General features: G+C 43.9%; 1 protein-coding gene across 1 annotated transcript in view; it reads right to left on the reverse strand.

The window, feature by feature from the left end:
* Positions 1-25,543, reverse strand: part of AQP1 (aquaporin 1 (Colton blood group)) — a 72,960-nt gene extending 47,417 nt beyond the window's left edge. The window contains exon 1 of the mRNA XM_029588351.1: positions 25,076-25,543. Coding sequence (XP_029444211.1) covers positions 25,076-25,465 — 390 coding nt within the window. The 5' untranslated portion in view covers positions 25,466-25,543. The remainder of the gene's footprint in view (positions 1-25,075) is intronic.
* Positions 25,544-26,632: the final 1,089 nt, after the last annotated feature.

Genomic DNA, 26,632 nt, shown 5'->3' on the forward strand with positions numbered 1-26,632 from the left:
AGATGGTTCCACAGAATGCATCTCCTGAAAAGGCCCTTCCTGACACAGGCAGATTTTGGCACCCTAGCATCCTTACATTTCTGCACAAAATACATTTCACAATCTGTAGGCAGGAAATCAGGTACTTGGTGGAATAAACATGGTGGGACACATTTATTCCAGCAGCAGCAATGTTTGTTTGTGTGATGGCCTGATCAATGAATACCTCCGACACAGGGAAGAATTATTTCGGGTCACTAATGGCTGAATCACTATGCAAGTCCCTGCTATGTGGGAGACAAGCGTAGGTCCTGAGAGGCTGGAACTAGAGACTGAATGATATTCCTATCCTATGCTGGGTAAGAAACAATTATCTGCCATGAAAGAGTCAAAGTTCTTTTTAAAGGATCTTTCTACCTGTAGAATCCTCTAAATGCACATCGAAATAGATCAGAACTGTACTTGTGGGCCAGGAGTCCATATCTCGATCGTAAAATGAACGTAAAGAGGTGCGTTCTGATGTTAAGGCACTGAATCGCGAGCCAGGGGAGCCGTTCATTCTGGGCGCAAAGTGTGCGTCTCCATTAATCCTCTGTGTGATTTTTTTGGAAATGTTATTTTGTCTCCCAGTCTTTCCCTTTATACAGCTTTTGCTAATAATATTGTTGCATTATTTTCTTGGGAAGGTGTCAGGCAGTCTTGGTCAGAAATGTGGCTGCTACAGGATCATCCCAGCCAGAATCAGCTGGATTGTGTAATAAGTTTCAGAGCTGTAAAATGGCAGGGAGTGCAATTTTCAAAGCCATTTATGCAGAGGATTGGCAATTTTCTCATGTAAGCTGACAATCAGATGAAGCCTTCCCTCGGTGTATGCGCATTGTTCCACAACACATGTACTTTTAACCATACTTAGCGGAAGCATTCATGGGGGGGGTGGCATTTAGGTCAGAGGAGGCATATAATGCACACAGATTGCATTTTTTAACTTTACAATAGTTATTTTCCATAATAAAGCAGGTTGAAAACTCCACAGGTACTTTGCACCCATGGCAAGTTTCAAAAGAAAAATGTGTTCATACTTTCTCTATGAGTTGGTGCAAACTGCTCAGATATAAAGAATCTGCCCAATGTGGACTGTTTGAAAATTGCCCTCGGAGTGCCTAAGGATACTGCCTGGATAGCAGCTTTTGACACTGTCCCACATAGAAGGCTCCTACATACATTTAGGAGCATAGGGCAGCGATTCTAAAACCTGCCCATGATCTCATGTATATTCAATGTGGATATCCTGAAAAACCAACTGGCTGCAGGCTCCCCAGGACAGGTCTGGGAAGCCATGGCCTGGTTAGAAACTGGTTGTCTGGAAAAACAACAGACCATAGTGACAAAGTTCACTAAAAGGAGAGAGGGGTCACCAGTGGGATGCCTCATAGATCATGCTGTATTCCATATTTTAATAAGTAATATTGCAGAGGGGTTTATACAAAAGATTTCTCATTTTGTAGATGATACAAAGATCTGCAACACATCTGTTACTGGAAATATTGAACAGATCATCACACAAAAAAAAAACATTGCTGCTGCATGTCTTACAATGTTTATTCTGCCAAGTACCTGACTTCCCCCTTACAGATTGTGAATATATTTTGTCCAGTAATGCAAAGATGCCAGGATGCCATAAACTACCTGTGTCAGGAAGTGCTATGAAAGGGCCATTTCAGGGGACGCATTCTGTGGAACCATCTATTCAAATTTGCATGAAACATCTGCAAATGTACTTCTTAAAAATATTTCATAGGTATCTGATATAATCCATAAAATAAAATTCCCCTTGGAATAGGCAAAATGAAGAGTGATCTAGGACTCTTGACACATGGTCAAGTGCTTAGTAGCTATGATTTAATGCAAATGTTGGATCATGCATTTGGAGTATAGAAATCCAAGGGAGCTATATATGAGAAAGGATTGTACCGTTGACCACCAAACAAGAGAAGGATCTCAGAGGGATTATATCTGTTGATCACAAGGTTGAAAAACTTTATGATTAGATAGTGGACAAAGTCAGAAGAATGGTACACCTGTGGTGAATAGTCCTTCAAAGACCCCTAACTGGTCAGGTTTTGAGGATATTTCTAATAAATATGAATGAGATAGATCTGCATACAGTTGAGGCAGTGTGCATTCAAATTATCTCATGCATATTCTTTGAGGGCACCAGGAAAACTTTAATGGTTAGAGGATCCTTGAGGACCAGAGGGCCCACCTCTATGCTAGGGTGCATAGGGAAAGTAGAAAAAAAGAGCTGATAATGCCTCTGTACAAACCATAGGTGAGAGGTCATCTGGATTATTGTGTCTGATTCTGGGGGACATATCTCCAAATATGTATAGACAAAGTAGAGGTGGTTCTGAGAAGGGGCTACCAGATTGATGCAGTCTATTAAATGAGATTCAAGGACCTAAATATGTATTCCCAGAGCCATGGTTCTCAACCTGGTCCTGAGGAACCACCTGGCGCGTCTGATTTACACGATATACCTAAGTAATATGCATTAGATATATTTGCCTACAATGCCTCTGTATTTCATGCATATTCATTAGAGATATCCTGAACACCAGACTGTCCAGGTGGTTCCCAAAGACCAATTTGAGAACCACTGCCCTATAGGAGAGGAGAAACTTAGAAACACAGTGGCAGAAAAAATGCCATTATGGCTTGTCTAGTCTGCCCATCCACACCAACTGTTCAGCTTTACTGTTCCTTGCACTCTCTCAAAGATTATCTGTGTTTATCCCATGCTTTCTTGAGTTCAAATATTGTCCTTGTCTCCACCACCTTCATGGGGAGACTGTTCTGTGCCTCTGCTATCCTCTCTGTAAAGAAATGTCCTTAGGAAGGGGAATGTAATAGAGACTCAAATATCTCATAGGTAGAAATAAAGTGCAATAAGCAAGCATTGTTCACTGGAAAAGAAATGCTAGAAAAGGAGATCATGATATGAGACTCAAAAGGGTAACATTAGAAAATAAAGTTTCACAGAAAGGGTAGTGGATACCTGAAAAAGCCTCCCAGTGAGGACAGTAGAGACCAAACCAGTATCAGTATCCAAGAAAGCATGAGACAAGCAGAGCGGATCCTTAGATACAAATGTAACTCCTCTTCTAGATCTAGCTGAGAAGGCATGGGGGTCATACTCAGTCCTAGGGCTACGTCCACACATAATCTGAATAGCCCCAGGGGTGTATTCTCCAATAGGGGGAGGATAAACCCCCGGGACCCAATGTGCAGGAGGGAAACTCTTCAATGGGTGTACTCACAATCTCTTTGGGATTTGTTCTGTACCAATTCCAAATAACCAAGCTGGAAATAGGGTGTTCCAAAACAAAAGTTTATTGCAATACTTCTTCAGTGGTTATAAGATGGCATCAAGCACACTTCCTCTTAGTTATAACCATGATTAATCTGAAAATCTTCATTCTGCTGGTCTATATAAATGTCCCTCAGTCATAAGGGTGCTAGGATATCCTTTCTTTCAGGGTACACAAAGTAAAGTTCCCAGAGTGGAATGGGTTACTTTAGCCAAATGTGACTCTCCCTTCCAAAAAAGCAGGAAAAATTCCTGAGGTCACAGATACTTCCAAATACTCCAGTACTCCCAGTCCTTACTCTCCCAAGGGGCAGAAATCCCTGAGGGGTCTCCATTGAAATCCTTTTCACTCCTATCTACTCAGATGCTAACTGGTTCTTTCTCTGGGAAGAGATGGATTTTACCAAACAGCAGGGAAAATTCACCTCTTCCCCCCATTCCTGAACAGAAAGAATGGCAAAAAACTTCTTTCCAAAACCATAAAAACAGAATTCACAAAAATCTCCAAAAAGCTTCAGGAAAGGATGAGTTACCACTTTCCAACCACTGGATATGAATTGAGAAACTTAGAAGCCTTCTCTTCCTAGCCTTTCCCAGAGCCGGGAACTTCCCTCCCTGATAAGAACTGGAGGAGCCAGGAAAAATCTCAAAAATAAGGTCCAAAGTCCTTAAAGAAATCCAAAATACTGAGACACCCTTACTGGTCAGGCTGTGGACTTGAAAGCTGCTATCTCACAGGGGTAAGACCCAACCAAACTGGAAAAGAGGGAGTAACAAAGATAAATCTTTCTCTTTCAAACACCAAACTAAACTTCCATGCCGATCTCTAACCCCCACTGGCCCTTCAGCAGCCCACTTGAGCAGCCTGGAGTGGGTTACTGGCATGTTCTACTCCTACTCCCCCAATTCCTACTGGAGATCCCAAGGGGGGGGGGGGGTCTTTACAAAGCAGCGTGAAAGAAATATCAAGATTAATTAGGGTCAATAGTACTGCAACAGGAAGGACACTGAGCAAACTAGACTGGCCTTACAGTCCCTATATACCATCACTTTCTGTGCTTCTGTCTAAAAAGTAAACCAAATAATTGTTACTCAAACTTGATGAAGGGTTGGTGCACTATTTTATGTTAGACCAGAGGTGCTGGAACTGGTCCTTGCCCCCTCCCCCTCCCCAGCCGGTTGAGTTTTCAGGATATCCCTAACGAATATGCATGAGAAATATTTGCATTCATAGGAGGTAATAGATGCAAATAAATCTCATTAGAGATATCCTGAAAACCTGACAGGCTGGTTGAGGGGGGGGGGGGGGGGATCCTAGGATCAGTTTGAGCACAGAAGGTACCTTCTGATGTTTTTACTATGAGCAGCAGCGTTCCTTCCGCTATGTTAATGTGTCAGAAGTGATTTGGGAAATGAAACGTGCAGCGAGCTCTTTGCTGGAACAGAGCAAGTCACAATGTTCAAAATGAATGACTCATATGTTCCCATATTCAGAGGAAATTCCCTGTCACTGGAAGTGCGCCACCGTAACTGTCTGCACACAATGATATTCATGTATAACAGAAAGAACATCAATTACTGGAAACAGTTTACCAGACTTTGAAAAGGCTTTGAAAAGGAAACAATCTGAAAAATTCTGCCTCTTTACAACATTTAGAAATCCAGAGCTTGCTCATTTTATTTATTTATTTATTTATTTATTTATTCATTCCTCCGTGTGTTTATCGACTGTCCTAAAGTTATCTGGTTATTTTAGCTGGATAATGCTGAAAGTCAGTGTTTATCTGGCTAACTTAGCTGGATAGACAAATCCGCCCACCCCAAGTTAACTTTCCAACCAGATAAAAAAATTATCTGGATAACTTGGGGCTGATCAGCACAGTGGGATTTTCAAATCTTGCTATTTGTCTAAGTCCAAACTTAAAAGCGCTGCTCGTGCTAAAAGACCCATATACATGAGTAAGCGGTCCACATGTGAGCAACTCAGATTTTAAAGGCCACTAATTACATGCATATATGCACGTGTGTGAGCTAAAATAAGGGCAGGGCATAGAAGAGGCATGGGCCTTACACGGCGGGATAACAGTTACGTGCGTAAATCCATATTTTAATACCGGAGGCCGAAGGGCATGGTGGCTTGTTAGCTGCGTATATTTCCTTCTGCTGCTGCTAAGGTGTAAGTCTGCAAAAATCAAGTTTTAGGCCTAACATGACAGGGTGAGGGGTCTGGGAGAACTGTAAGGTGAAGAACCAGAGGGGTCTGGATGACCTCAAGATAAACTGGGCAAACTGGTGGACTACTTGGTAAACCTGGGAATGTCCTTCACACTTATCTGCGAACGTGAAAGCCGACAAAGTCCTGGGGAAGATACGCGAAGTACGTTTGCTCGAGTAACAGCTTAAAGTTAGGAGCACACCTAGGCACACTGGGCGTATTTGAAATCATACACATGCATCTGCAAGCATGATTTAAAATTGCAGCGTACATCCGCTAGCGTGCCCATTTGCACATGTATGGGTGCCCATGCACTTGTTTTAAAGTTACCATCTCAGTCAGACCAATGGTGCCGAATATTGGCATCTACCAGGTTTGCAAGGTTCTCCATTTTTCCATTCTCCCTGAAATAACAGTTTTCCAGTTCAGATAAATTCTGCAATTATACCTGTAATTCACTGCAACTCCCAAAATGCCAGGGTCTGAAGGAAAAGGATTACAGTTGATACCTTGCCTTTTATGTGTAACCCCCATCCCTTGGTGTGGTCTGCACGCCGATGAAACCATGAAAGAATTTGCAGTCTCTTGGGGGCTGGGACCTCAGGCTTAGCTTAAACACATCCTCTTACCCCCAATGCCTGGTTCTTTGTTGGTTGTGGGGAAAGGTTTCCCTTGTAAGGCCCAAAGTGTTAGGTGTGACTTTCTCTTGACTCTCCTTCCCTGGGACAGGCAATGTTACTGCTTTTCCTTCGCTTGGTGCTGTCAGTGCCAATAAAAGCACCAAAGTTGTTTGTGTACCGTCCAAAATTAAAGCCTTCACTGATGGCCAATCAGATTGATCAGTGACACAATTAACCAAAATGCTTAGCGCCACAGCATTGTTCATATTACAGTTCTTTTACCTCAATCCACCCTCCAGGGCTTGGCTAGGTGGAGTTTCCAGGTGGGCAGGGTCATCTTTAGATAAACAGGAAAACCCCTTTCCAAACTGGTAACAATGATTTTTTTAAAAATCCACAGTCTCTGCACAGAGTCTCAACCATCTCCCTCTCTCTCCGGGGGTGATGACTACAGGTGGACGCCCTCAAAGGTCTCAGAGTCCTTACTCACAGTTAGTAGGTATTTCTTCTGTTTTCTTGCTCTCTCAGATGGGAGGGATCCTCTCAGAAACACACAAATATCAGTGTCTCGGGCTCCAGGCAGAAAAGGGGACAAAACTTGTCCTCCTTGGCAGCCAACAAAAATCTTGTCGTTCCCAACTCAGATCCAAACACCAGAAGATGCTGTAGAGGGTCATCACTATTTCTCTGCTTCCCGGGCAGGTCTCATCAAGACAGGTCTTTCCTACATAGAGTCCCCCAAGGAAGGGTTTCCCCAAGACTTCTCCCCAAGCAAACACCCTGGGGGTCTCGCAGTCCTCTTAAAAAAAAAGGTACAAGAATCCGGAAATTAACCCAAGACAACCACTTGCACCTACAGAGTGGGCTGCAGGACGAGACCCAAAGGACCCGGGCTAGGGGGAGCCCAAACCTCCAGTTAGGCTGAAAACTCAAACTCAGAGAAAAAAATCTCCAACCTCCTCCAAAACTCCAACTAATACTGTCCCCACCGAGCTCTCAGGAGAAAGCTGATTATAAAAGCACTCAAAGGGGATGGCCCTTGCAGCACCTTCAAAGGGAGGGGCTGCTCTGAATGGAGCCGCCACACTAAGGCCCAGATTTTCAAAGCCCTACGCACTCCGGCCTATTTTAGAAAGGCCCGGTAACGTGGGTAAAGCCCCGGGATGCACGTATGTCCCGGGGCTTCGAAAAAGGGGTAGGGAGGGGGTGGGGCAGGGCCAGAGGCCTCCAGCACAGTGGCCATTTGCCGCTGTGTCAGAGGATTGTGTGCCAGCAGGCTGCCGGGGCGCGCAACTTGCGCCTGCCCAGAGGCAGGCGCTAGATGTGAAATAAAGGTCAGTGGGTTTTTAGGATAGGGCTAGGGGTGAGAGGGTTAAGGAAAGGGGAAGGGAGGTTAAGTTAAGGGGTTAAGTAGTTCCCTCCGAGGTCGCTCCAAAATCGGAGCAGCCTGGGAAGGAACGGGGGAAGGCCGCGGGCATCGGCGCACACAAAATGCACTAGTGTGCACCCCCTTGCGCTTGCTGACCCCCGATTTTATAACATGCGTGCACCTGCGCGCGCATGCTATAAAATTGGGCGTCCATTTGCATGCGCCGGGTAGCACTATCGCTAGTTCAAAGATCAACCGCGGCATTACTGTTAATGTGCCCGGAGGGGCCATTGCTTATTTGAGGATATTTCATTGGCTTTTAATTTTAAATCGTTCTTAACATTAAATGTGCAATATAAATGAACAGAACTGACAAGCTATACATCCAAACTGACAAATGGGAAATCTGAGTTCACATCCCAACTTGGATAATTCCCTCTTGCTATATTGAGCTGAAATTTGGAGGCAATGGCATCTTAGAGCTTCTGGGAAATGGAAAGGGGGCTGAACCAGGTAAAAAACTCATGGCAAGATCCTTTGGTCACTTAAAGATCAAGACTGGGACTTGGGTTCTCGATGGAGGACCAGCCTGTTTTTCAAGCCCTAAGAGGTCCTATAGAGCAAGCCCCATGTATAGGACACTGAAAGGAGTATTGGGAGAGTAGAGCAACAAAGAGGAAATAATAAGTGTGCTTAATGACGCCAGAATAATCCCCAGATATGGAAGCAGTTAGGACAGAGACCTTGCAGAAGGGGACAGATAGTTGTAACAGTTTTAAAGTGACAGTGGAAGTCATCATGCCCTAGAGCAGTGTGTCGCAAGTCGATCCTGGACTAATGGTTTTCAGGATTATCTACAATGATTTTACATCCTATAAACCAAGGGGAGGACTTTCCACTCCTCATTTATTATTAGTTTTTTGGGTTTGGGGTTTTTTTTTTTTTTTTTGCAAAGCCACTTTATGTACAGTGTGGTCAGGTTCCCGATTCCACAAATCTATTTGTTATTTAATGACTTAATTGCAAGCAACAGTAGAAGATTCTCTACTTCAGCTATAAGCTGCTTTACATCTCTCTGCTTGGTATCTCTAATCATCTCATATCATATCTGGGAAGAAGAGTGCATAGACTCTCTTTTATGTTTCATACTCACTTATGTTTACAATGGAATCCTCATAGAATAATATTTCTATATGAGTGGAATATGAGAAATCTTAAACAAATAAATAGGCTCAACAGACTAGACAAACAACTGAAACATCAAAAGAAAATGGTCTGACCTAGATAATAGTTTATCCTTAAGATTGACTACAAGCATGAGTTCACCCAGGATGGCTGATTTTTATCTCAGGGCCTCGCGGCCCTCAGGGCTTCGGGATGTACCCTGCCTGCATCGTATGTAATGAAGCCTCATGCCCCTGAGGATAGTCCAATCCTATGTTGGTATGAAAGGGTACATGTTGCTCTATTAACCTCTGCAACAAGAGCTAGATGGGATTCAGTATGGTGCCCTCATTCTGAATAATTTCAGAGACACCTCCACTGCTGTAGCTGCTACCCAATCTTCACAAAATGTTCCTCTATTTTCCTGTGCCTATGTATCAGATCCTGCAGGATCTTCGTTGCCCGGCAGCCCAAAAGCATCCCTTACTGACAGGTGCAGCAAGTTCACAAAGCAACAGATTCCCTTGTAGCCCCCATTTCTCTAATGACATTGCTACCACCATATGTAATGAAAAAAATGTGGAATATTCCTGTCTCTCTGGCTTTGTTAGCCTTCTGTAATCCCCCTGATTGCCTCTAAGATGGGGACTGAGGTATAGCTCTTATCTGGCATCTGTACCCTGCTGGTGTGCCCCGTTACAGCTGCTGCTTGACCCTACTTTCTCCAGCTGCCACTAGTGGGTCATCAAGGAGAGGTAGGCATCCGTAGCATTCTGGCTGGTTCAGATGTTGCTGGTGAAATGAATGTTATTCCCCTAAATCTTAGCCAGCTGTGCCTGTATCCAGGCATGGTACTGAATGCACTGGGTGGGGATCACACACCTAGTGTGTGGTCTAGTCATCCAGAGCAGTCATTTCCCCAAAGCACCATATCACCACTTTTGGTGCTGCCTATCTCCCAGGATACTGATGTGGAACACCATCCCCCATCTGCTCCATGGTGACTTGCCACTGATACAGGAGTTGATGATCTGCAATTTAACTGGGGAGAAAGCACTAGGGGTCAGCTTGGGAGATGGACCTACCTTTTCCTATTTTTTTTCAACTGCTACTGCTGTTTTAAGTGGACAATGAGGTCCCCAGCCTAGTACCAGCCTTTCTTGAAATTGCGACTGCATCGCACTGTTTGAAAGATGGCCCAGTGTTTGTCCTTTAATAAAACTCTTCCAACAGTGAAGATATTCAAAAAAAATATTTATTCTCCATTGCATATTGTGCCTCCCCACCTGTGATTTATTGTGGCTTCCCTTCTCTTGATTCTTGGGTACTCCTGCTAGGATTGAGGTTGAAGGTAGATAAAGAAGTAAAAGAGGCATCTCTCGTGCTCTCAATTATCTGCTGTTCCTGACAGGGAGGAGGGTGCTTTTGGGCCCCACAGTATCAGTTACTGCCTCTATTGCTATGCTTTCTACCTGTGGCTGCTCAGCAGATACATTAGTAATCTAGTTCTCCAAACTCTCTGCAGTTACCAGATTTTCAATATCCCCTTCTTCTAAATCTTCAAATCCCAAACATAATTCGTCTGAATCAGTATGTTCTTCAAAGACCTGCTCTAGACACTAATCAGAATGAAATATGGAGTGCTACGCTGGCTTCTACTTATGCCCTACTGGTGCCTTACCTCTGCTGTTGCCTCACTCCACTGAGTCTGCCTCCTTTAGCTCCTGCACCATATTAATAGTGGAAATTAAAGCAGACAGCCCCTTTTCCTGTTTTTGACCCCACCCCGTATCTCTAGTTGGTTTCCACATCTTAAAATAATAATGTTCGAACCTGTCCAGGGGACTGCTGCTGCTACTACTGATCCTATGACTATTGTTACCACTGTTGCTACTGGCCACAGCTTTTGTTGGCACAACCTTCATTTGAACAGGCTTCTGCTCCCTCCCATTCCCACATCTGCCTCTTAAAGCCATTGAATTGATGGACTTTAGAAAAATAAAAGCGAGAGATCATCAGTGTCAAGGGCTTTATAGTGTTAAAATGTACTTGCTACACAGAGTGAACACACACACGTGCAGTCGCTATTGCCAGAAACAGTAGTGCCCTGCTGATTATGTATTGTCTAACTCAGACTCAGTCTTCTGCTGTTCTGTACATCATACTATCAACTTTTCCCACAAAGAGAAAACAAGCTGTCACAGTGCACAGCACAAACTTAAAACACGATCTCTGTCAAAGAGTCTTTCCTATAGACACTTCCTACAGTAGTCCGACAGTGACTGTGCCTGCTTTCAGTCCTGCTGATGTATTGCATCAGTGTCAAACTAAAAGTAATAGTTTACAGCTTCTAGTTGCTCTGCACAATGTCCCATACTAAGCAGCAGCACAGCAATGCACTGAAGCAGTGCTAGGCTGACAGCACATTTTCTCTCAATGATTTTTTATAAACTTTTCCTGGAGCTCTCAACTCAGAGAAGTTAAGAGCTTCACAGTCTGTATGTTAATTCCAAGGAGAAAAAAACAGTCAGCAAGCCTGGATAGGCTAATAGAAAAACTGCTTGCACGTGATTGGTCCTGCTCCTTACCCCATCCCTAGGTTGTCTGAGAATAAGTTTACAAATGCATTGCTTAATGCTTCTCCCATGCACTTTAATGGCAACAAACAAAATGAAAATTAAATTAAATTTTTTTTTTTCATTTGCGGTGCTATTTGTTTTGTTGCCAATGAAATACAATGAAAAAAAAATATGTTACTGTGTTGTTTTATTTCATTTTGAAATGAATGGATATCACTTCCTGTGGATCCTGCCAATGTTCATTCTAGAAACTTACCACTTTTAAAAAGTTTACCACTTACTCAAAAAAGATATTTTTCATAGGTGCAGAATGAGGAAAAGTCCTGTTTGACTGAGGCGTTATATCTTTCAGAGAGATTATGGGAAGAAATGTGGCCTCAGAGGGGGAATGTTGATTTTCTAGTCAGAATAAACCCTCAGGTGTTAAATCAAGACTGCCTTTATATCCATGTTACTTTGTCAATCTCAGATTATTGAACTGAGTAACAACAAATGCCACACGCTTGCGAAGCAGCTGAGAAAAGGTAAAAAAATAAAATAAAATATGATTTGGTCAAAATCCCAGCATTGTCAGTAGCTTAGGCTTTAAAGACTCATGTGAATCTCAGAGGAGTATTTAAAACTGTTTTGTTTTTTTAATTAAATTGTCAGAATAAGAGAACAAACAGCAGGAGCGAGGGTGTAAGGGAAGCAGGGATGGAATCTGATTATGCAACTATCTACTGATCAGCAAAAACAAAACTTTGGTTTTCTCACCAAATCAAAACAGTTTTCCAAAAACTAAACTCTGAAGGCTTATATTGAGCTTCAAAAAGCAATGTTCAATGTCCTATATTTTGAGATTCCAGGTTTATCTGAGAGAGTCGGTGAAACCCAGAGGCATTGCTAGCTATTAAAAAGACTCAGGGCATGGGCCATTGGGACTCAGACATATGGTGTCCCCCCGAAATTTTGATAATTAAACTGGACAGTCATGAACAGCCACTCCCTCCAGACACACATCCCAAAACTGATCCTATACTAACACAGGACACTAGTGCTACTGACATTTTGCAGACCTTATGGGGTCAATTTAAGAAATCTGCACCAACTGGAAGAGCCAAGGGAATACACTGCACCAGATGATTCTTACCTGATCAGTGATGTGCTGCCAGTAGGGCTGTGCATTCATTTGACACAAATGGAAAAACATAACAAATGTGTCCGTATTTGTTTGCGTCATGGACCTTCAAAAACAAATGGAGGGGGTCTCACAAATGAAACAAATATTTTTTTGGCCCATTCATTTATGCCCAGTTTTGGACTGGATAGTCTTGTTTTTCAGTTTTTTTGTACAGTGTCCAGTTACAAGATTGACCAGACACTGTAAAAGCCAGTCAAGCAACGCATGCAGAAGCACTGGCCAATCAGATGCCAAAGTGATGGCGCTCCAATCAGTTGCCTGTTCTTTTCTTTAGGCGGTGTTCACAGCTGCAAAGGAAGTATGAGAGGAGATGCATGCTGGAGTTTGGGTGGCACAGCTGCTTGTGTCTCCTGCAGTCTGCCTGCACTACTGCCACTTCCTAGAGTGTTATGCCACCAGTGCCACTGCCTCCTACGGTCTCATGCCAAGTTGCTACCTTCAACCACTGTCACCCATGTCTCAGTCTTCACGCAGAATTGTGCCGGCACTATCACTACTGCCTCCCTACCTTGTGCAGCTCCGGCACCACTGCTATTGCCTTTTCTTCCTACTGGGAAAAGAGAGGGCACCTGTTCCTGATAAGAGCCTTGCAGTAAAGAGGGCTGTCAGGGACAGCCAGTTCACATGCCTGCACCCCAGTAGAAGAAAGTAACAAAGAAAGAGGTGGTCTGTGGCAGCAGGATCATGTTTAGCTGCTTTCACCCACTAAGGAACTGAGAACCTGCACACAGAGCATATTCAAGGCACTGCCTGAAAGGTTTCCCTGCTGATCTTGTGCATCACAAGTAGCAGGAGAGTTAGTGGTCGTGGCAAATTTGAATGTGTTCACTGTGTGCAGGTTCTCCGTTTCAGAGTGTATGGCAGCAGCTGAATGCACTTCTGTGGGCTCAATGCTAGGGAAGGCGTTGGGGGTACAGGAGTCAGATGCTGGGGAAGGGGGAGCTGCAGGAACCAGATTCTGGGAAAGGCAGAAGCCATATTTTGGTGAGCTGCAGGAACCAGATGCTGAGGAAGAGGGAGAAGCAAGATCCTGGTGCTGTAGAAGGGAGAGAAGCAGGATTCAGATGCTGGGGAAGGGGGGGGGGTGGAGGAAGGCAGGAGCCAGGTTTTGGAGAGGAAGGATGTAGGAGCCAGATGATGAGGAGGGAGAGGAGGTAGAGGTCAGATACAAGGGAAGTAAAGGCAGGATCTGAATGCTAGGTAAGTGGGAGGTGGGGGTTCAATACAAGAGCCCAATGCTGGGGAGGTTGGAGATAGAGGACTAGGTAGTGGGTGAAAGACAGAGAAGGGATAGGAAAGGAAGAATGGGGGGGGGCTGGAGAGACGTGAAAGTGTGAATGGATAACTGATATGTAGCTGAAAGGAGAGAGACTGAGGAATGGAGGGCAAAAGGGAGAGAAGGGGTGAAATCTGGCAATCTAGAAAGAAGTGAGAAAGATGAAAAGGCAATATCAATGGCAAACAGATATAGGAAATGAAGGGAAAGCAAAAGGAGAGAGAAAAATGTAAAATGGACAGGAGACCCGGGAAAAGGACTTAAAAATAGATTAACGACTAAAACAGAAAAGGGATTGCAACCAATGTGATCAGAAAAAAATTATACAGACAACAAAGGTAGAAAAGAAAACATTTTATTTTCAGTTTTTAATGAATATGCATTTCTAATAATTTTTGCATTTTATTAAGTAAAGGAAGAGATCCATTTATGTTTCTCATTCTCCAGTGTTATACTGCAAGCAGAGTCTGCTTTTTGGAATATTAGTTTTGGTTTTTGTCTGCATGTTTCTATTTTTAATTTGTGGTCCTTTATGCTATATTAAATAAGGATTTTCTGTGATTGCATGTGACCAATGTGAGGGACTCTGCTATCATGCAGGGCATTCTGGCTTGTTCTGTTTTTCCATGTATTGATGTTTTAGAGCCTGTAGTAATATTTGCACTGTTGCCTTTTCATAGATAGGGTTGTTGTTGTGGTTTGAGTCCTTGAGTATGGTAAGTTCTGAGTGTATGTTTTTTAGGGTTTTATGTTACTTCACAAAGTATCTGGCAATGCAAGACACCATAATTTGAAAATATGTTTTGTATGGTGAGTTGCAAGGGAAAATGTCCTAATTCTGCTCTGCACCCAATGATGGGGATTTCTGTGGATGCGAATTGTGTGTTAGTGAACTAGAGGTACAGAGTTTAAACAGAGATTCTGTCCCACCTTGTATACATTCCATAATTCATTCCCCTATAGAAGATAACTGTAATCATAGTTTATGGATGCTCATTCACTCAATAGTTTACTCATGTACCCAAAACAAGTTTTCAAAAAGTAAGAACATTTAAAAAATGAAAATAAAAATACTTCCCAGCAATGGACAGAAGTAAAACCCAAGGTACTAACTGGCTCTGTTTCAGCACACCCCTGCCTATTTTCAGATGAACTCATCCAATTCATTTTTCTCTTCATTTAAATTGTTAGATTTTTGCACTAATTATATGCTTCCTAGAATTAGTATTTCACCAGCATATGGATCTCACTACAAGCTGAAAAAGTGCCTAGCTTTGTTTGGAACCTCTACTCCTGTCCATTCCCCTCCCCCCCCCCCCCCCCCCACACACACACACACACACATACACACACTCACATACCAGATGTCCAATTATTATCTATTGAAATTTGGCAACCCTATTCATTTATGTTTCCCATTCATTTGCTTCTATGGCTATGTACAGCTGAAAAATAAAAAGGTCATAACTATAGCAACTAGCCCTTGCCTGTGAGACCTCACCGTCTTCTCAGAGCCTTGTCAGTCTCAAGGCAGGACATGTTGGCAAGACAATCTCCCAGAAGACAAATCACAGTGAATTATTTTTCTAAACTGTCCTACAGTTGCTATCTGGATCAAGTAATACTGACGTTCTGGAGAAAATGTAAGAGAGCTTAAGAACATGCCATACTGGATCAGACCAAGAGTCCATCAAGCCAAGCATCCTGTCTCCAATAGGGGCCAATCCAGGCCATAAGAACCTGGCAAGTACCCAAACACTAAGTCTATTCCATGTTACTGTTGCTAGTAATAGCAGTGGCTATTTTCTAAGTCAACTTAATTAATAGCAGGTAATAGACTTCTCCTCCAAGAACTTATCCAATCCTCTTTTAAACACAGCTATACTAACTGCACTAACCACATCCTCTGGCAACAAATTCCAGAGTTTAATTGTGCATTGAGTAAAAAAGAACTTTCTCTGATTAGTTTTAAATGTGCCACATGCTAACTTCATGGAGTACCCCCTAGTCTTTCCATTATCCGAAAGAGTAAATAACCGATTCACATCTACCCGTTCTAGATCTCTCATGATTTTAAACATCTCTATCATATCCCCCCTCAGCCATCTCTTCTCCAAGCTGAAAAGTCCTAATCTCTTTAGTCTTTCCTCATAGGGGAGCTGTTCCATTCCCCTTATCATTTTGGTAGCCCTTCTCTGTACCTTCTCCATCGCAATTATATCTTTTTTGAGATGCAGCGACCAGAATTGTACACAGTATTCAAGGTGCGGTCTCACCATGGAGCGATATAGAGGCATTATGACATTTTCCGTTTTATTCACCATTTCCTTTCTAATAATTCCAACATTCTGTTTGCTTTTTTGACTGCCGCAGCACACTGAACCGACGATTTCAATGTGTTATCCACTATGAAGCCTAGATCTCTTTCTTGGGTTGTAGCACCCAATATGGAACCCAACATTGTGTAACTATAGCATGGGTTATTTTTCCCTATATGCATCACCTTGCATTTATCCACATTAAATTTCATCTGCCATTTTGATGCCCAATTTTCCAGTCTCACAAGGTCTTCCTGCAATTTATCACAATCTGCTAGTGATTTAACTACTCTGAACAATTTTGTGTCATCTGCAAATTTGATTATCTCACTCTTTGTATTTCTTTCCAGATCATTTATAAATATATTCGAAAGTAAGGGTCCCAATACAGATCCCTGAGGCACTCCACTGTCCACTCCCTTCCACTGAGAAAATTGTCCATTTAATCCTACTCTCTGTTTCCTGTCTTTTAGCCAGTTTGTAATCCACGAAAGGACATCGCCACCTATCCCATGACATTTTACTTTTCCTCGAAGCCTCTCATGAGGAACTTTGTCAAACGCCTTCTGAAAATCCAAGTATACTATATCTACCGGTTCACCTTTATCCACATGTTTATTAACTCCTTCAAAAAAGTGAAGCAGATTTGTGAGGCAAGACTTGCCGTGGGTAAAGCCATGCTGACTTTGTTCCATTAAACCATGTCTTTCTATATGTTCTGTGATTTTGATGTTTAGAACACTTCCCACTATTTTTCCTGGCACTGAAGTCAGGCTAACCGGTCTGTAGTTTCCCGGATCACCCCTGGAGCCCTTTTAAAATATTGGTGTTACATTTGCTATCCTCCAGGCTTCAGGTACAATGGATGATTTTAATGATAAGTTACAAATTTTTACTAATAGGTCTGAAATTTCATTTTTTAGTTCCTTCAGAACTCTGGGGTGTATACCATCCGGTCCAGGTGATTTACTACTCTTCAGTTTGTCAATCAAGCCTCCTACATCTTCTAGGTTCACCGTGATTTGATTCAGTCCATCTGAATCATTACCCATGAAAACCTTCTCTATTACGGGTACCTCCCCAACATCCTCTTTAGTAAACTCCGAAGCAAAGAAATCATTTAATCTTTCTGCGTTGGCCTTATCTTCTCTAAGTGCCCCTTTAACCCCTCGATCATCTAACGGTCCAACTGACTCCCTCACAGGCTTTCTGCTTCAGATATATTTTTAAAAGTTTTTACTGTGAGTTTTTCCCTCTACAGCCAACTTCTTTTCAAATTCTCTCTTAGCCTGTCTTATCAATGTCTTACATTTAACTTGCCAATAGCGATATTTAGACTTAGCTCAATAGCAGGTCTAAACAGATGTATACAACTTATCCAGCTAAGAAGCGACTTCTACTTGGATATCCAGCAGTATAGCTGTGCCACTGAATATCCGTGTAAGTTAGCCATTTAGGTTTTCAATATCTTCCCCTGTATGTATAGAACTGTTACCCACTTAGAACAATTTGCAAATTATGCAAATTATGATTTGCATAATTTGTGGGCTAGAAATATTTTAAATAAATCAATTTAATGTGAGGAACTCATTAGATTTCTTAAAGCACAATACCTGAAGAGAAATGAAAAGAAGTTGTATTGAAAAGTCAAACAATAATAATTTTGCATTTCTAGATCTTTTTTTTCCCTCAAGGTGGATTACAATATTGATTGCAGGAAAGATAAGTCCATGCCCCAAAGATCTTACAATCTAAGAAGGTATCTGATGAGATGAAGTGACTCATCAAAGATCATAAAGAATGCTAGTGGAAGAAAGGTGATTTGAACCCTGATTTCCGAAACCCTCCTTTAACCATTTGGCTACTCTTTCCACTACATATGCTTAGATTTCCTCAGTGATCATGCACCCCTCTGAGAAAGTAATCCACCCTATTCTTTCACCATCAGATTTCTCAGAATAAAGGAATAACAATGGACATTTGAAGAGCAGATACTAGAATTTTCCATTTTTTTCCAGCTGTTATAGTGGTCTGGACTGAATAAAGCTGAAAACATTGGATAGAAGGAGCTTCTCACCGAAGGTCATACAGAATATTACTGAGAGGAAGCTGAGATGTTGTTATGAAGACTAAAACCATGCCAAATCAACCACTAATCTCATATCAGTGATGCCATACATAGTAAATAGGGGTGTGCATGGAAAACAGTTTTGGTTCGGTTTGTTCTTTCACTTCAGTTGCTATTTTTTATTCATGTTGTCCGTTTCCCAGGTTCATTCGTTGTATTTGTTATGTTATTTCACTCATTTCCATTAAAGTCAATGGGTCAAGTGATGCATGCCCTTTTGGACTCTAACGCTGGAATCTTCTGTTAATGTTTAATGAAACTTGCAGGCATCAGCAGCAGAGGGGCCAGCATTGCAAGATACCAAGAGTCAGGAAAAGTGGTACCAACAGTGGGATGATCAGCCCAAGTGACAGTGACCAACAGTGTCAAAAGAAAGACAAAGGATCTCAAACGGTGGCCAAAATGCTACAAGACACCATGAGAGGAGCGAAGGGCACCAAAACCTGTGGCATGAGTACCCCATGGCAATGAGAAAGGAGCAAAGCAGCATAAATCATGGCATGAGAATGCCAAGTCACCAAAGAGAGGTAATGAACACCAACAACAGTGGCATGAAGACCCCATGGCAAGAAAGAAGAGGCCAAGGACACCAATAACAATGGCATTAACAGCCAAAATTACCAAGAGAAGAGGAAAGCAGCATCACAATGACAGGAACACCCCAAGGCACTGTGAGAGGGACAAAGCAGCACCAACAGTGGCAGGAACACCCCAAGGCACCAAAAGAGGGGCACCAACAACAGTAGTATGAAAACCTCAAGGCAGAATGAGAAGAATGTGAGGGTGATCTTGCTACAATTTCTTTGACCCCATTGATTGTTAAGGTTGATTTGGTTGATCTGCCTGGCTACGCGGGTATCCTCTTCCTCCCTCACCATTCCATGCTTGTTCCTTCCCAAATCTGTGCACTCAGCCAAAGAGGATGACCTTCCTGATAGAAATATCATTCTTCAGTCAAGAGTATACAAGTAACTGAGCTCCCCTGTTAGAACCTGACAGGCACTGTGAGGGGGTAAAGCAATACCAACAGTGGCATGGACACTCCAAGGCACCGAGAGAGAGGCAAAGGGCACAGCCAGAAATTATGCTTTAAGAAACCTAATGAGTTCCTCACATGAATACCCCAAGACAGCACGAGAGGGGCAAAGCAGCACCAACAACAGGTAACATGAAGTCCCCCAAAGTACTGCATGAGGGACAAAGCATCGTAAACAGTGACCTGAAGCCAGAGAAAACTCTGGAGAGGTTTCTGACATGCAAAAGCAGCCAAAAGACTAATCAAACTATCTAAAAGCCAGAAGATGGTTAACTTACTATCCCTGGGCAGGGCGTGGCCAAAGGAAATCCCTGGAGGAGTAGAGAACAAGGCTGCAAGCAGAGTGGTCAACACCCTAAAGCAAAGAGTGAGGGGTAAGGCAGGAAAAAGAGATGCATCAAAACCTCAGAGCATGGAGTGTGGAGCGAGCCAGCAAGCACAGTGGCACAACCGTTCAGCATGGCGCTGAACGAAGAGGGAGGCAGGGCAAGAGGAGCAGCCCAGGTGATGAACTCCCACATCCTAAGCCATCCAGAGAGGGGCAGGAGAGAAGAAGGTTTTTCTTCTCTTTTAATATTTTTTTTTCGGGGGGGGGGGGGGGGGGGGGGGCAAACCTCCTCAGAATAACCAGGACAGAGGCAGGGCAGAGGAGCTGGCCAGCTGGTGGGTAGCAGCCACAGCAGCAAGGCCTTCAGAGAGGGGCAAGGGAAGAGAAGGATTTTCTTTTCTTTATGTTTTTATTTTCAAAACCAAATTACCCCAGTATAAGCAGGATAGAGAGATGGCAGAAGGAACAGGCTGGGCAGTGGCCTCAAGAGTGGGCAGTTGGCAATAATACAGCCAGACACCCAACCAGCAGGGCATAAGGATCAGGCCGAGCACTGGTTAGCAAGAGTGACAACTGGCAACAACACAGCAAGAAGCTGAGGCCGAAAAGTGTAGGAACTGGTTTGACGTAGTTGTGCATTCGGTCCTCTTTCCACATGAATGCAAATTCAGGGAAATGGATCAGAGGGAGGTCCATCTTAAGAAAGACCAACTTTTGCACCAACTCTGGTGCCAGCTGTGTATGATGCGGATTCATGAACTGGTTTAGACTGGTGCCTTCCTACTTCTTATGCAGAAGTATACATGCAGGGTAGGGTGGGGGTGGGGGGTGTGAATTAATCTGAAGAGGAGAACGCTGGCTGCCCAATGAGGGAAGGAAAAAATGGCTACACTGTAGAGTCTCAGTGTGGTGGAGGCTCTGCAAGCTCAGGAGGGAGGGAGGGAGCTGCCAGTAACATGATTGTAGACATGCCAGGGCTTAGCCAGTCATCCCTTTCAGTGGGCTGGGGAGAGGAGCTGCTTCTGCTGTGGCAGGCCAAGTGGGGAGAACCTGCAGCAGACCTCTGTGCCAGAAGTGGACACGGGAGGAGCCAGTGCCGTGTTCCGCATCCCAGGAAGAGCTGCCGCCCTCAGGCCTCTGCTGGAGAGGAGTTTCTGCTGCTGCTGCGGGGTCCCTGCCCAAGGAGGAGGATCACAGCTGTTCCCCGCCCGGAGGAAAAGTAGTGGTGAGGCAGCGAAGGGGAATGGACAAAGAGGCGAGAAAGAAGGAGGAGGTGGGGAAGGGAGAATAATGACAAAAAGTGAAAAAAAAAAGTTAAAAATGCAAATAAAAATATGAGAAATAAAAAAAGGCAAAAAATTAAAATAAATACAAACCTAGAGAGAAAAAAAATTAGTGAAAAGAGTAAAAAAGCAACAACAACAAAAAAAAGTTAGGCAGAGTGGGATGGAGTTTTTCTCAGCTCCTGAAAAGATTTGGCTGGCAGCTAAGTTTTTAAAAAATTTTCCAACCTTTACCATTATGATGTGTGTGGCTTGTGTGCCTGCAGTCTATGCCTCTGTCTGCGTTTTTGTATCTAGATGAGGGGTGTGGGGTTTCCGAGTCTGTCTATGTCTGTTTGGGTGTCTTTGTCTGTTGGCCTGGGTGGGGTTTTCTGGGTATGAGGTGTCTGTTCCTCTGTGTGGTGTGGGGCGTCTGCCTCTCTGTGCCCGGGTGTGTATATGGAGAGCTTACTCCTTTCAGCTACCTGAAGAGAAACAAAATGGGGACTTTGAGCCATTGGATGGTAATGTGACTGCCTGGTGGATGCCCTTATAGATAGATAGATAGATAGATAGATAGATAGAGTAATCCATCTTGGGGGTCCCCAACCAACGATGTAAAAGGGAAAGTTTGCCCCCCCCCCCCCCGTTCTAATGCACCCCTACTGCGTCTGCAGTTCTCCACCGAGTCTGCCTTTTCTCTGCCCCTGCACCATACTAATAGAGGAGAGGGGATCAGGCAACTGCTTTTTCACCTTCTCAGCCCGCCCTGCCCCTTTAAAACCGGTTTCCCCTTCTAAAAAAAAAAAAAAAAAAAAAAAAGCCGAAAAAAAAACCAAACCCCAATTCCTTCGGAGTTTGCTAGGAGGGCTCCTTGCCCTCTTCCTCACCGCTGCTGCTTGAGCCTCCCATCGTCCTCCCTCCCGCAGTGGCCGCAGCCGCCTCCTAATGGCACGAGGGGATGTATTTGCACGGATCTCCAGAGGGCAGGGGTGTTGTTTACTAGTGTTGCATGATGTTTGTGCACCCTGGCGTGGAGACACACAAACAGCAGCCCAGCCCGTCGCTTCCCTGGCAAACAGAGCAGCGAGGGAAGAAACTGCTGCTTGCTGAGTGACTTCTGTGTACACCAATGACAGAAGTCAAACCTCGTGCAGGCACCGCACGCGCAGGAAGCGGGTCCCTGTCACACGGACTCCTTTGCTCCAAGAAAGCGGTGCACGTGGTGCAGAGAGATATCTACTACTGCTCTGTATCTCTCCTGCAGCCAGCGGCCCTTACCCTGATAAAAAAGAACTGATGCCAAGGCCATACTGTATAATAAATACTGTACTGATGTGCATGTGTGAACTTAATCTCTAATAAAAAAAAAAAATCAAATACCCCCAGAAACTAAAAGGTTTTCTGATGAAGATGTTCTTGCCTGCATCTGCTAATCTAGGCAGTCAGCATTTCCATGGGCTGAGGAGACCCACCAGCAATTATACAGTGGAAAAAAAAAAGAGAAACCAGGACCGAAAGTGGCCAAGTCTGCAGCCTTGCAATGATTATCACTGCTGCACAGGGCACAATGCTTTTCCTGCCCCTTGACGAATATTTCGGCAACGTGGAGGAAACAAACCCGCCTAGCTGTCCGCAGGCAAGGATTGTTCGAGCCACCAAGTCTGCCCGGTTGCCCCGGGGCCCCACAGTTTCCTGTCCCTCGCCCTCTCTTGTATCCGTCCCACTCAGGCTTGGCTTCTGTCACTGGCAGCAGCAGCACCGTTACCAGCTCTCCTCCCAGGCCACTTCATCTGGCTCAGAGCACATGTCAGCTACTGGCAGCACGAACAAAACCCGGTGGTTTCGTTGAGTTGCTGCTGCTTGAAACAGTTTATTGAAACCACTTGTGAATTATTATTCTCCTGGAAATTTCATATTTCATTCCTTGCGTTCAGTCATGCCGGGTTTGGTAGGCATCAAACTCTGGCTGCTCCTGTTACAGACTTGTGCAATACTTCAACCAGTCTTTCTGCTTGCTCCGGTGTGTGTGCCTCCTAGCATTTGCTTGCTTGGCGCTGTGACTATAGCTTCTCTTCACCTGCTACTGACCCTCAGCTAGCTAGTTTGAGCTTCGGTGCCTATTTCTGCAATTGGAAGCCTCCAAACGCTGATTATTCTCTAGGGGAAATGACTTACTGCCCGTCACCAGGGAGAGCATCCTGATCGGCACTGTTAAGGAACCAGAGACTCAGTCTCAATGTGCAGTCAGTACAGATCAAGGGCACTGGTTGCTTTCTAGTGAGGTATCCAGCAACTGACGCTCTTACACTCTGTATAGGAAAGTGTCAGTATTTTTTTTTATTCATTATCTCCCTTAATATATGTATTCAAGTTTACTGCAGCTCAGGCATACTAGCTCTACAATTAAAATCAGTTTCTACTTTAGCAGCTATAAAAAATGACAATGTTATAAAATTATTCTGAAGAGTATACGGTATAGAAAGACAACAGGATTGTCACTGTGTTTGTCACTGTGATTGTCACTGTGATCTGATTAGTGTTCAATACGTCCCAGATTTACTTTTTTCTCCCCAAATCACTGACAACGGTCGTACTAAAATTGGAGTGGAGGAGTAGCCCGGTGGTTAGCGCTGCAAGCTATGCCTCCTAAAAATAAGGGGTCACATCCCCACTGTTGCTTCTTGTAACCTTGGGCAAGTCACTCTATCCTCTGTTATCTCAGGTACACAATTAGATTATAAACCCATGTGGGAGTGAGAAATACCTATAGCACCTACATGTAACCTACGCTGAAGTACCAAAAACTGGAATATAAAAAAATCATTCCCTCATCCAATCCCCTCTTACCCCTGGGTTAAGTGCACGAATCTAGGCCACATCTCAAGCAGAGGGTTGCAAAGCCCCCTCACTTGCGAAGGCTTTGCTTTCGCACCAGATTCCTCTCCTCTTGCCACTCTCGCTGTACACACCCTCGCTTGGAACCCACAAAGGCTTCCACCTGTTTAGCATCAAAGACTTCAGTGCTGCTTATAATTCCTCAGCTGCGTGAGTGGCCCAAATATCTGGAGATAGCTCAAGGTAAAATGTCTTCCTGCTTCTGGAAAATTACATTTGGGCCAGCTCAAGAAATATCCTGTTCTGTCCTGCCAAGATTGTGCTCTTCTGCCTTTTTGCCTGCAGACCTCTGCATTTTGCAGAGCGCAGGTCAATAAGGTTATAATGTTGCTATCTTTTGAAGCCTGCAGACTTCTCAGATATGCCCCCAGACTGCCCCAAATTTAGTCTTTCTTCTTATCTAGTCACCTTACTGAAGTGGCACTAATTCCCCCAGACTTCTGCCCCACAATTAGTAACCCTAATTTCTGACTTAAGGAATTTGTCTACCAGGTGAATTCAAGTTCAGATTTTGATCCTTGTTGCTTTTTCTTGGTGCTGCTTCACATTATCTTTATTCTTTTGTCCATCATGCCATTCTGCTGTTTAATATATATAGCTATTCCAACGCCCCCACCGCTGCCACCACACACACACACCTTCACAATTCAAACTTTTCCATTTCCTGCTCTCCCTTCTAATGAAAACGGGTCCTGCTTTCCTCTCTCCTCTGGAGGCTAGACTTCAAATACATCTTTTATTTCACCTGTCAATTCCACACAACTTTTTTTTTTGTTTTTGTTTTGTGCAGTTCATGTGTTTTTGTGTCTCCCTCTCAATAACTTTAATTTCATTAGCCTCCGTCTTCCCATGCCCTCTCTACTGTTTGGCAAACTGTTAAATAAGATGCCGTGTCCTGAAACTGAAAAAGTTAATAAAGGAACATACTGATAATAAAAATAATAATAAGGCAGCCCTAGCTTCTTTCTTTTCCTCTTAAACGTTGCTATAATCAAGTGCATGAAGCAGAGAGAAGGCAACGAAGAGAGAACACATGCAATACATTTAGTAAAAGCAGACTTAGCAGCAGAGCACTATTGTTATAACCTACGACCTTTTCCCTGACCTGGCATTCATCATTGATGAAGGTGGCTGCTGGCCGACTGGCTTAGCTCTAATTTGGTATACCAGTAATGTTAAAGCTAATTTAAGCCCCCATGCCCATATTTACTTCCTTCGGGGCAATGTTTCATTAAACCTTTATAGGCAAAAGCAAGTTATGGTTCTACGTGGTACAAGCAATCCACAAACAAACTTATGCACCGAGGGGTGGGAGGGGTGTGTGTGTGTGTGTGGATTTCTTTTGTCACTTACCGCATTGAGTCCCAGTGAATTGGGTATGAGGGACGAGGTGACCCCCTGAAGGATGGCAGCGGCCACCACGGCCCCCAAGCACTGTGCCACGGTGTACATGACGGCCTTCAGGACGCTGATCTGGCAGCTGAAGAGGCAGCCCAGGGTCACCGCGGGGTTCAGGTGGGCGCCGCTGACATGGCCCACGCTCTGAGCCATGGTGGCAATAGCCAGCCCGAAAGCCAGCGACACCTTGACATTGTCCTGGGTGGAAGTCACGGTGCTATTGGCAATGATGGGGAACTGGAAGCCAAGCGCCGAGCCAATGCTGATGAAAACAAAAACGATCATGGCCAGGAACTCGGCCACCACTGCCCTCCAAAAGGCCTTTTTCTTGATCTCGCTGGCCATTATTTAAGTCCTATTCCTTTCTTGGCTTTTTTATTCCAACCCCCCCCTCCCCTTGAAAGCCTGAGAAGCAATCTGAAGGAAAAGGCGACTCCTTGCATTATTTATAGGGCTTTGGGTGGTCTGTAGGAGGAAAGGGGTGTTGCACAAAAGAAGGAAAGAAAATCTACATAGATGCTGGCTGCGAGATTGATGTGAGGCAGCAAGAGCCTGCCAACATTTTTTTTTTCTTCTTCTGCTGTGTTGGTTTTTTTTTTTTTTGTAGTTTCAATCTTCGCTGTTATGAGACCCAAGCTTTTTATTTATTCATGCAAAAGATGACTTAAAACTGACTGAAAAGTTTTCGGATACACTGCTGTGTGCCCTGCCCACGGCTGCTCACCATGAACATGCGGCTGGATTGCGGCATCGCTTACCAAAATTAAACGAGAAAGAAGCAAGCTTTCTTTTAATCACTCTGCACTTCAGGTGCTCCGAAGAACAGTGCAGGCTTTGTCTTCAGTAGAAGCAGTCCGCTCTTTTTATTAGTTGGATAGACTTGTAACTCCTGACCTAAATCAATTAAGATGCGTTTTTGCAGATTGGCATTTATTGCATTAATTGCCTACGATCCCATAATTGCGTAAACCCGTATGCCAGGTTATTTGTTTTGGACAGCTGTACAGGGGATGAACTGTACTAAAACGGTACCAAACCTTTTCAGGACCACATGCATCCCATTGCCATGGCACCAGCTCGCGCGCGCGGTATAATGCAGTTATTAGGCATAAGTTTCCCTGCGCCTATATAGTATACATTAGCAATATCAGACTGCACAGTGTCTGAATCAGAACTTCCAGCAGAGTGAGCATGCCCGGGCTTCCAAGTGGCCACTCCAGCACTCGGCAAATATTCGACACCAAAGGCATTACAGGAACGATAAGTCAGCTTGCCTCCATTTGCCCAGAGCCAACTGTTTTAGCAGTCACCAGGGCAACCGGTTTCTGACACAGATGCATGCAATGACCACCTGTAAACAAAGGACCAGGAAGATGCTAGGACTAAGTAAAACACAATCACAGAAAACTTGACAAAACTGCAGATATTTGGTGTGTGTTGTGAATTTGGTGTGCGTGAAGCAAATGTAAGGCTTGTGCAAAAAAAATAATGGTGAATTAAATAAATGGTGCA

Source organism: Rhinatrema bivittatum, chromosome 2 (genome assembly GCF_901001135.1).
Source record: "Rhinatrema bivittatum chromosome 2, aRhiBiv1.1, whole genome shotgun sequence".
Lineage (NCBI taxonomy): Eukaryota > Metazoa > Chordata > Amphibia > Gymnophiona > Rhinatrematidae > Rhinatrema > Rhinatrema bivittatum.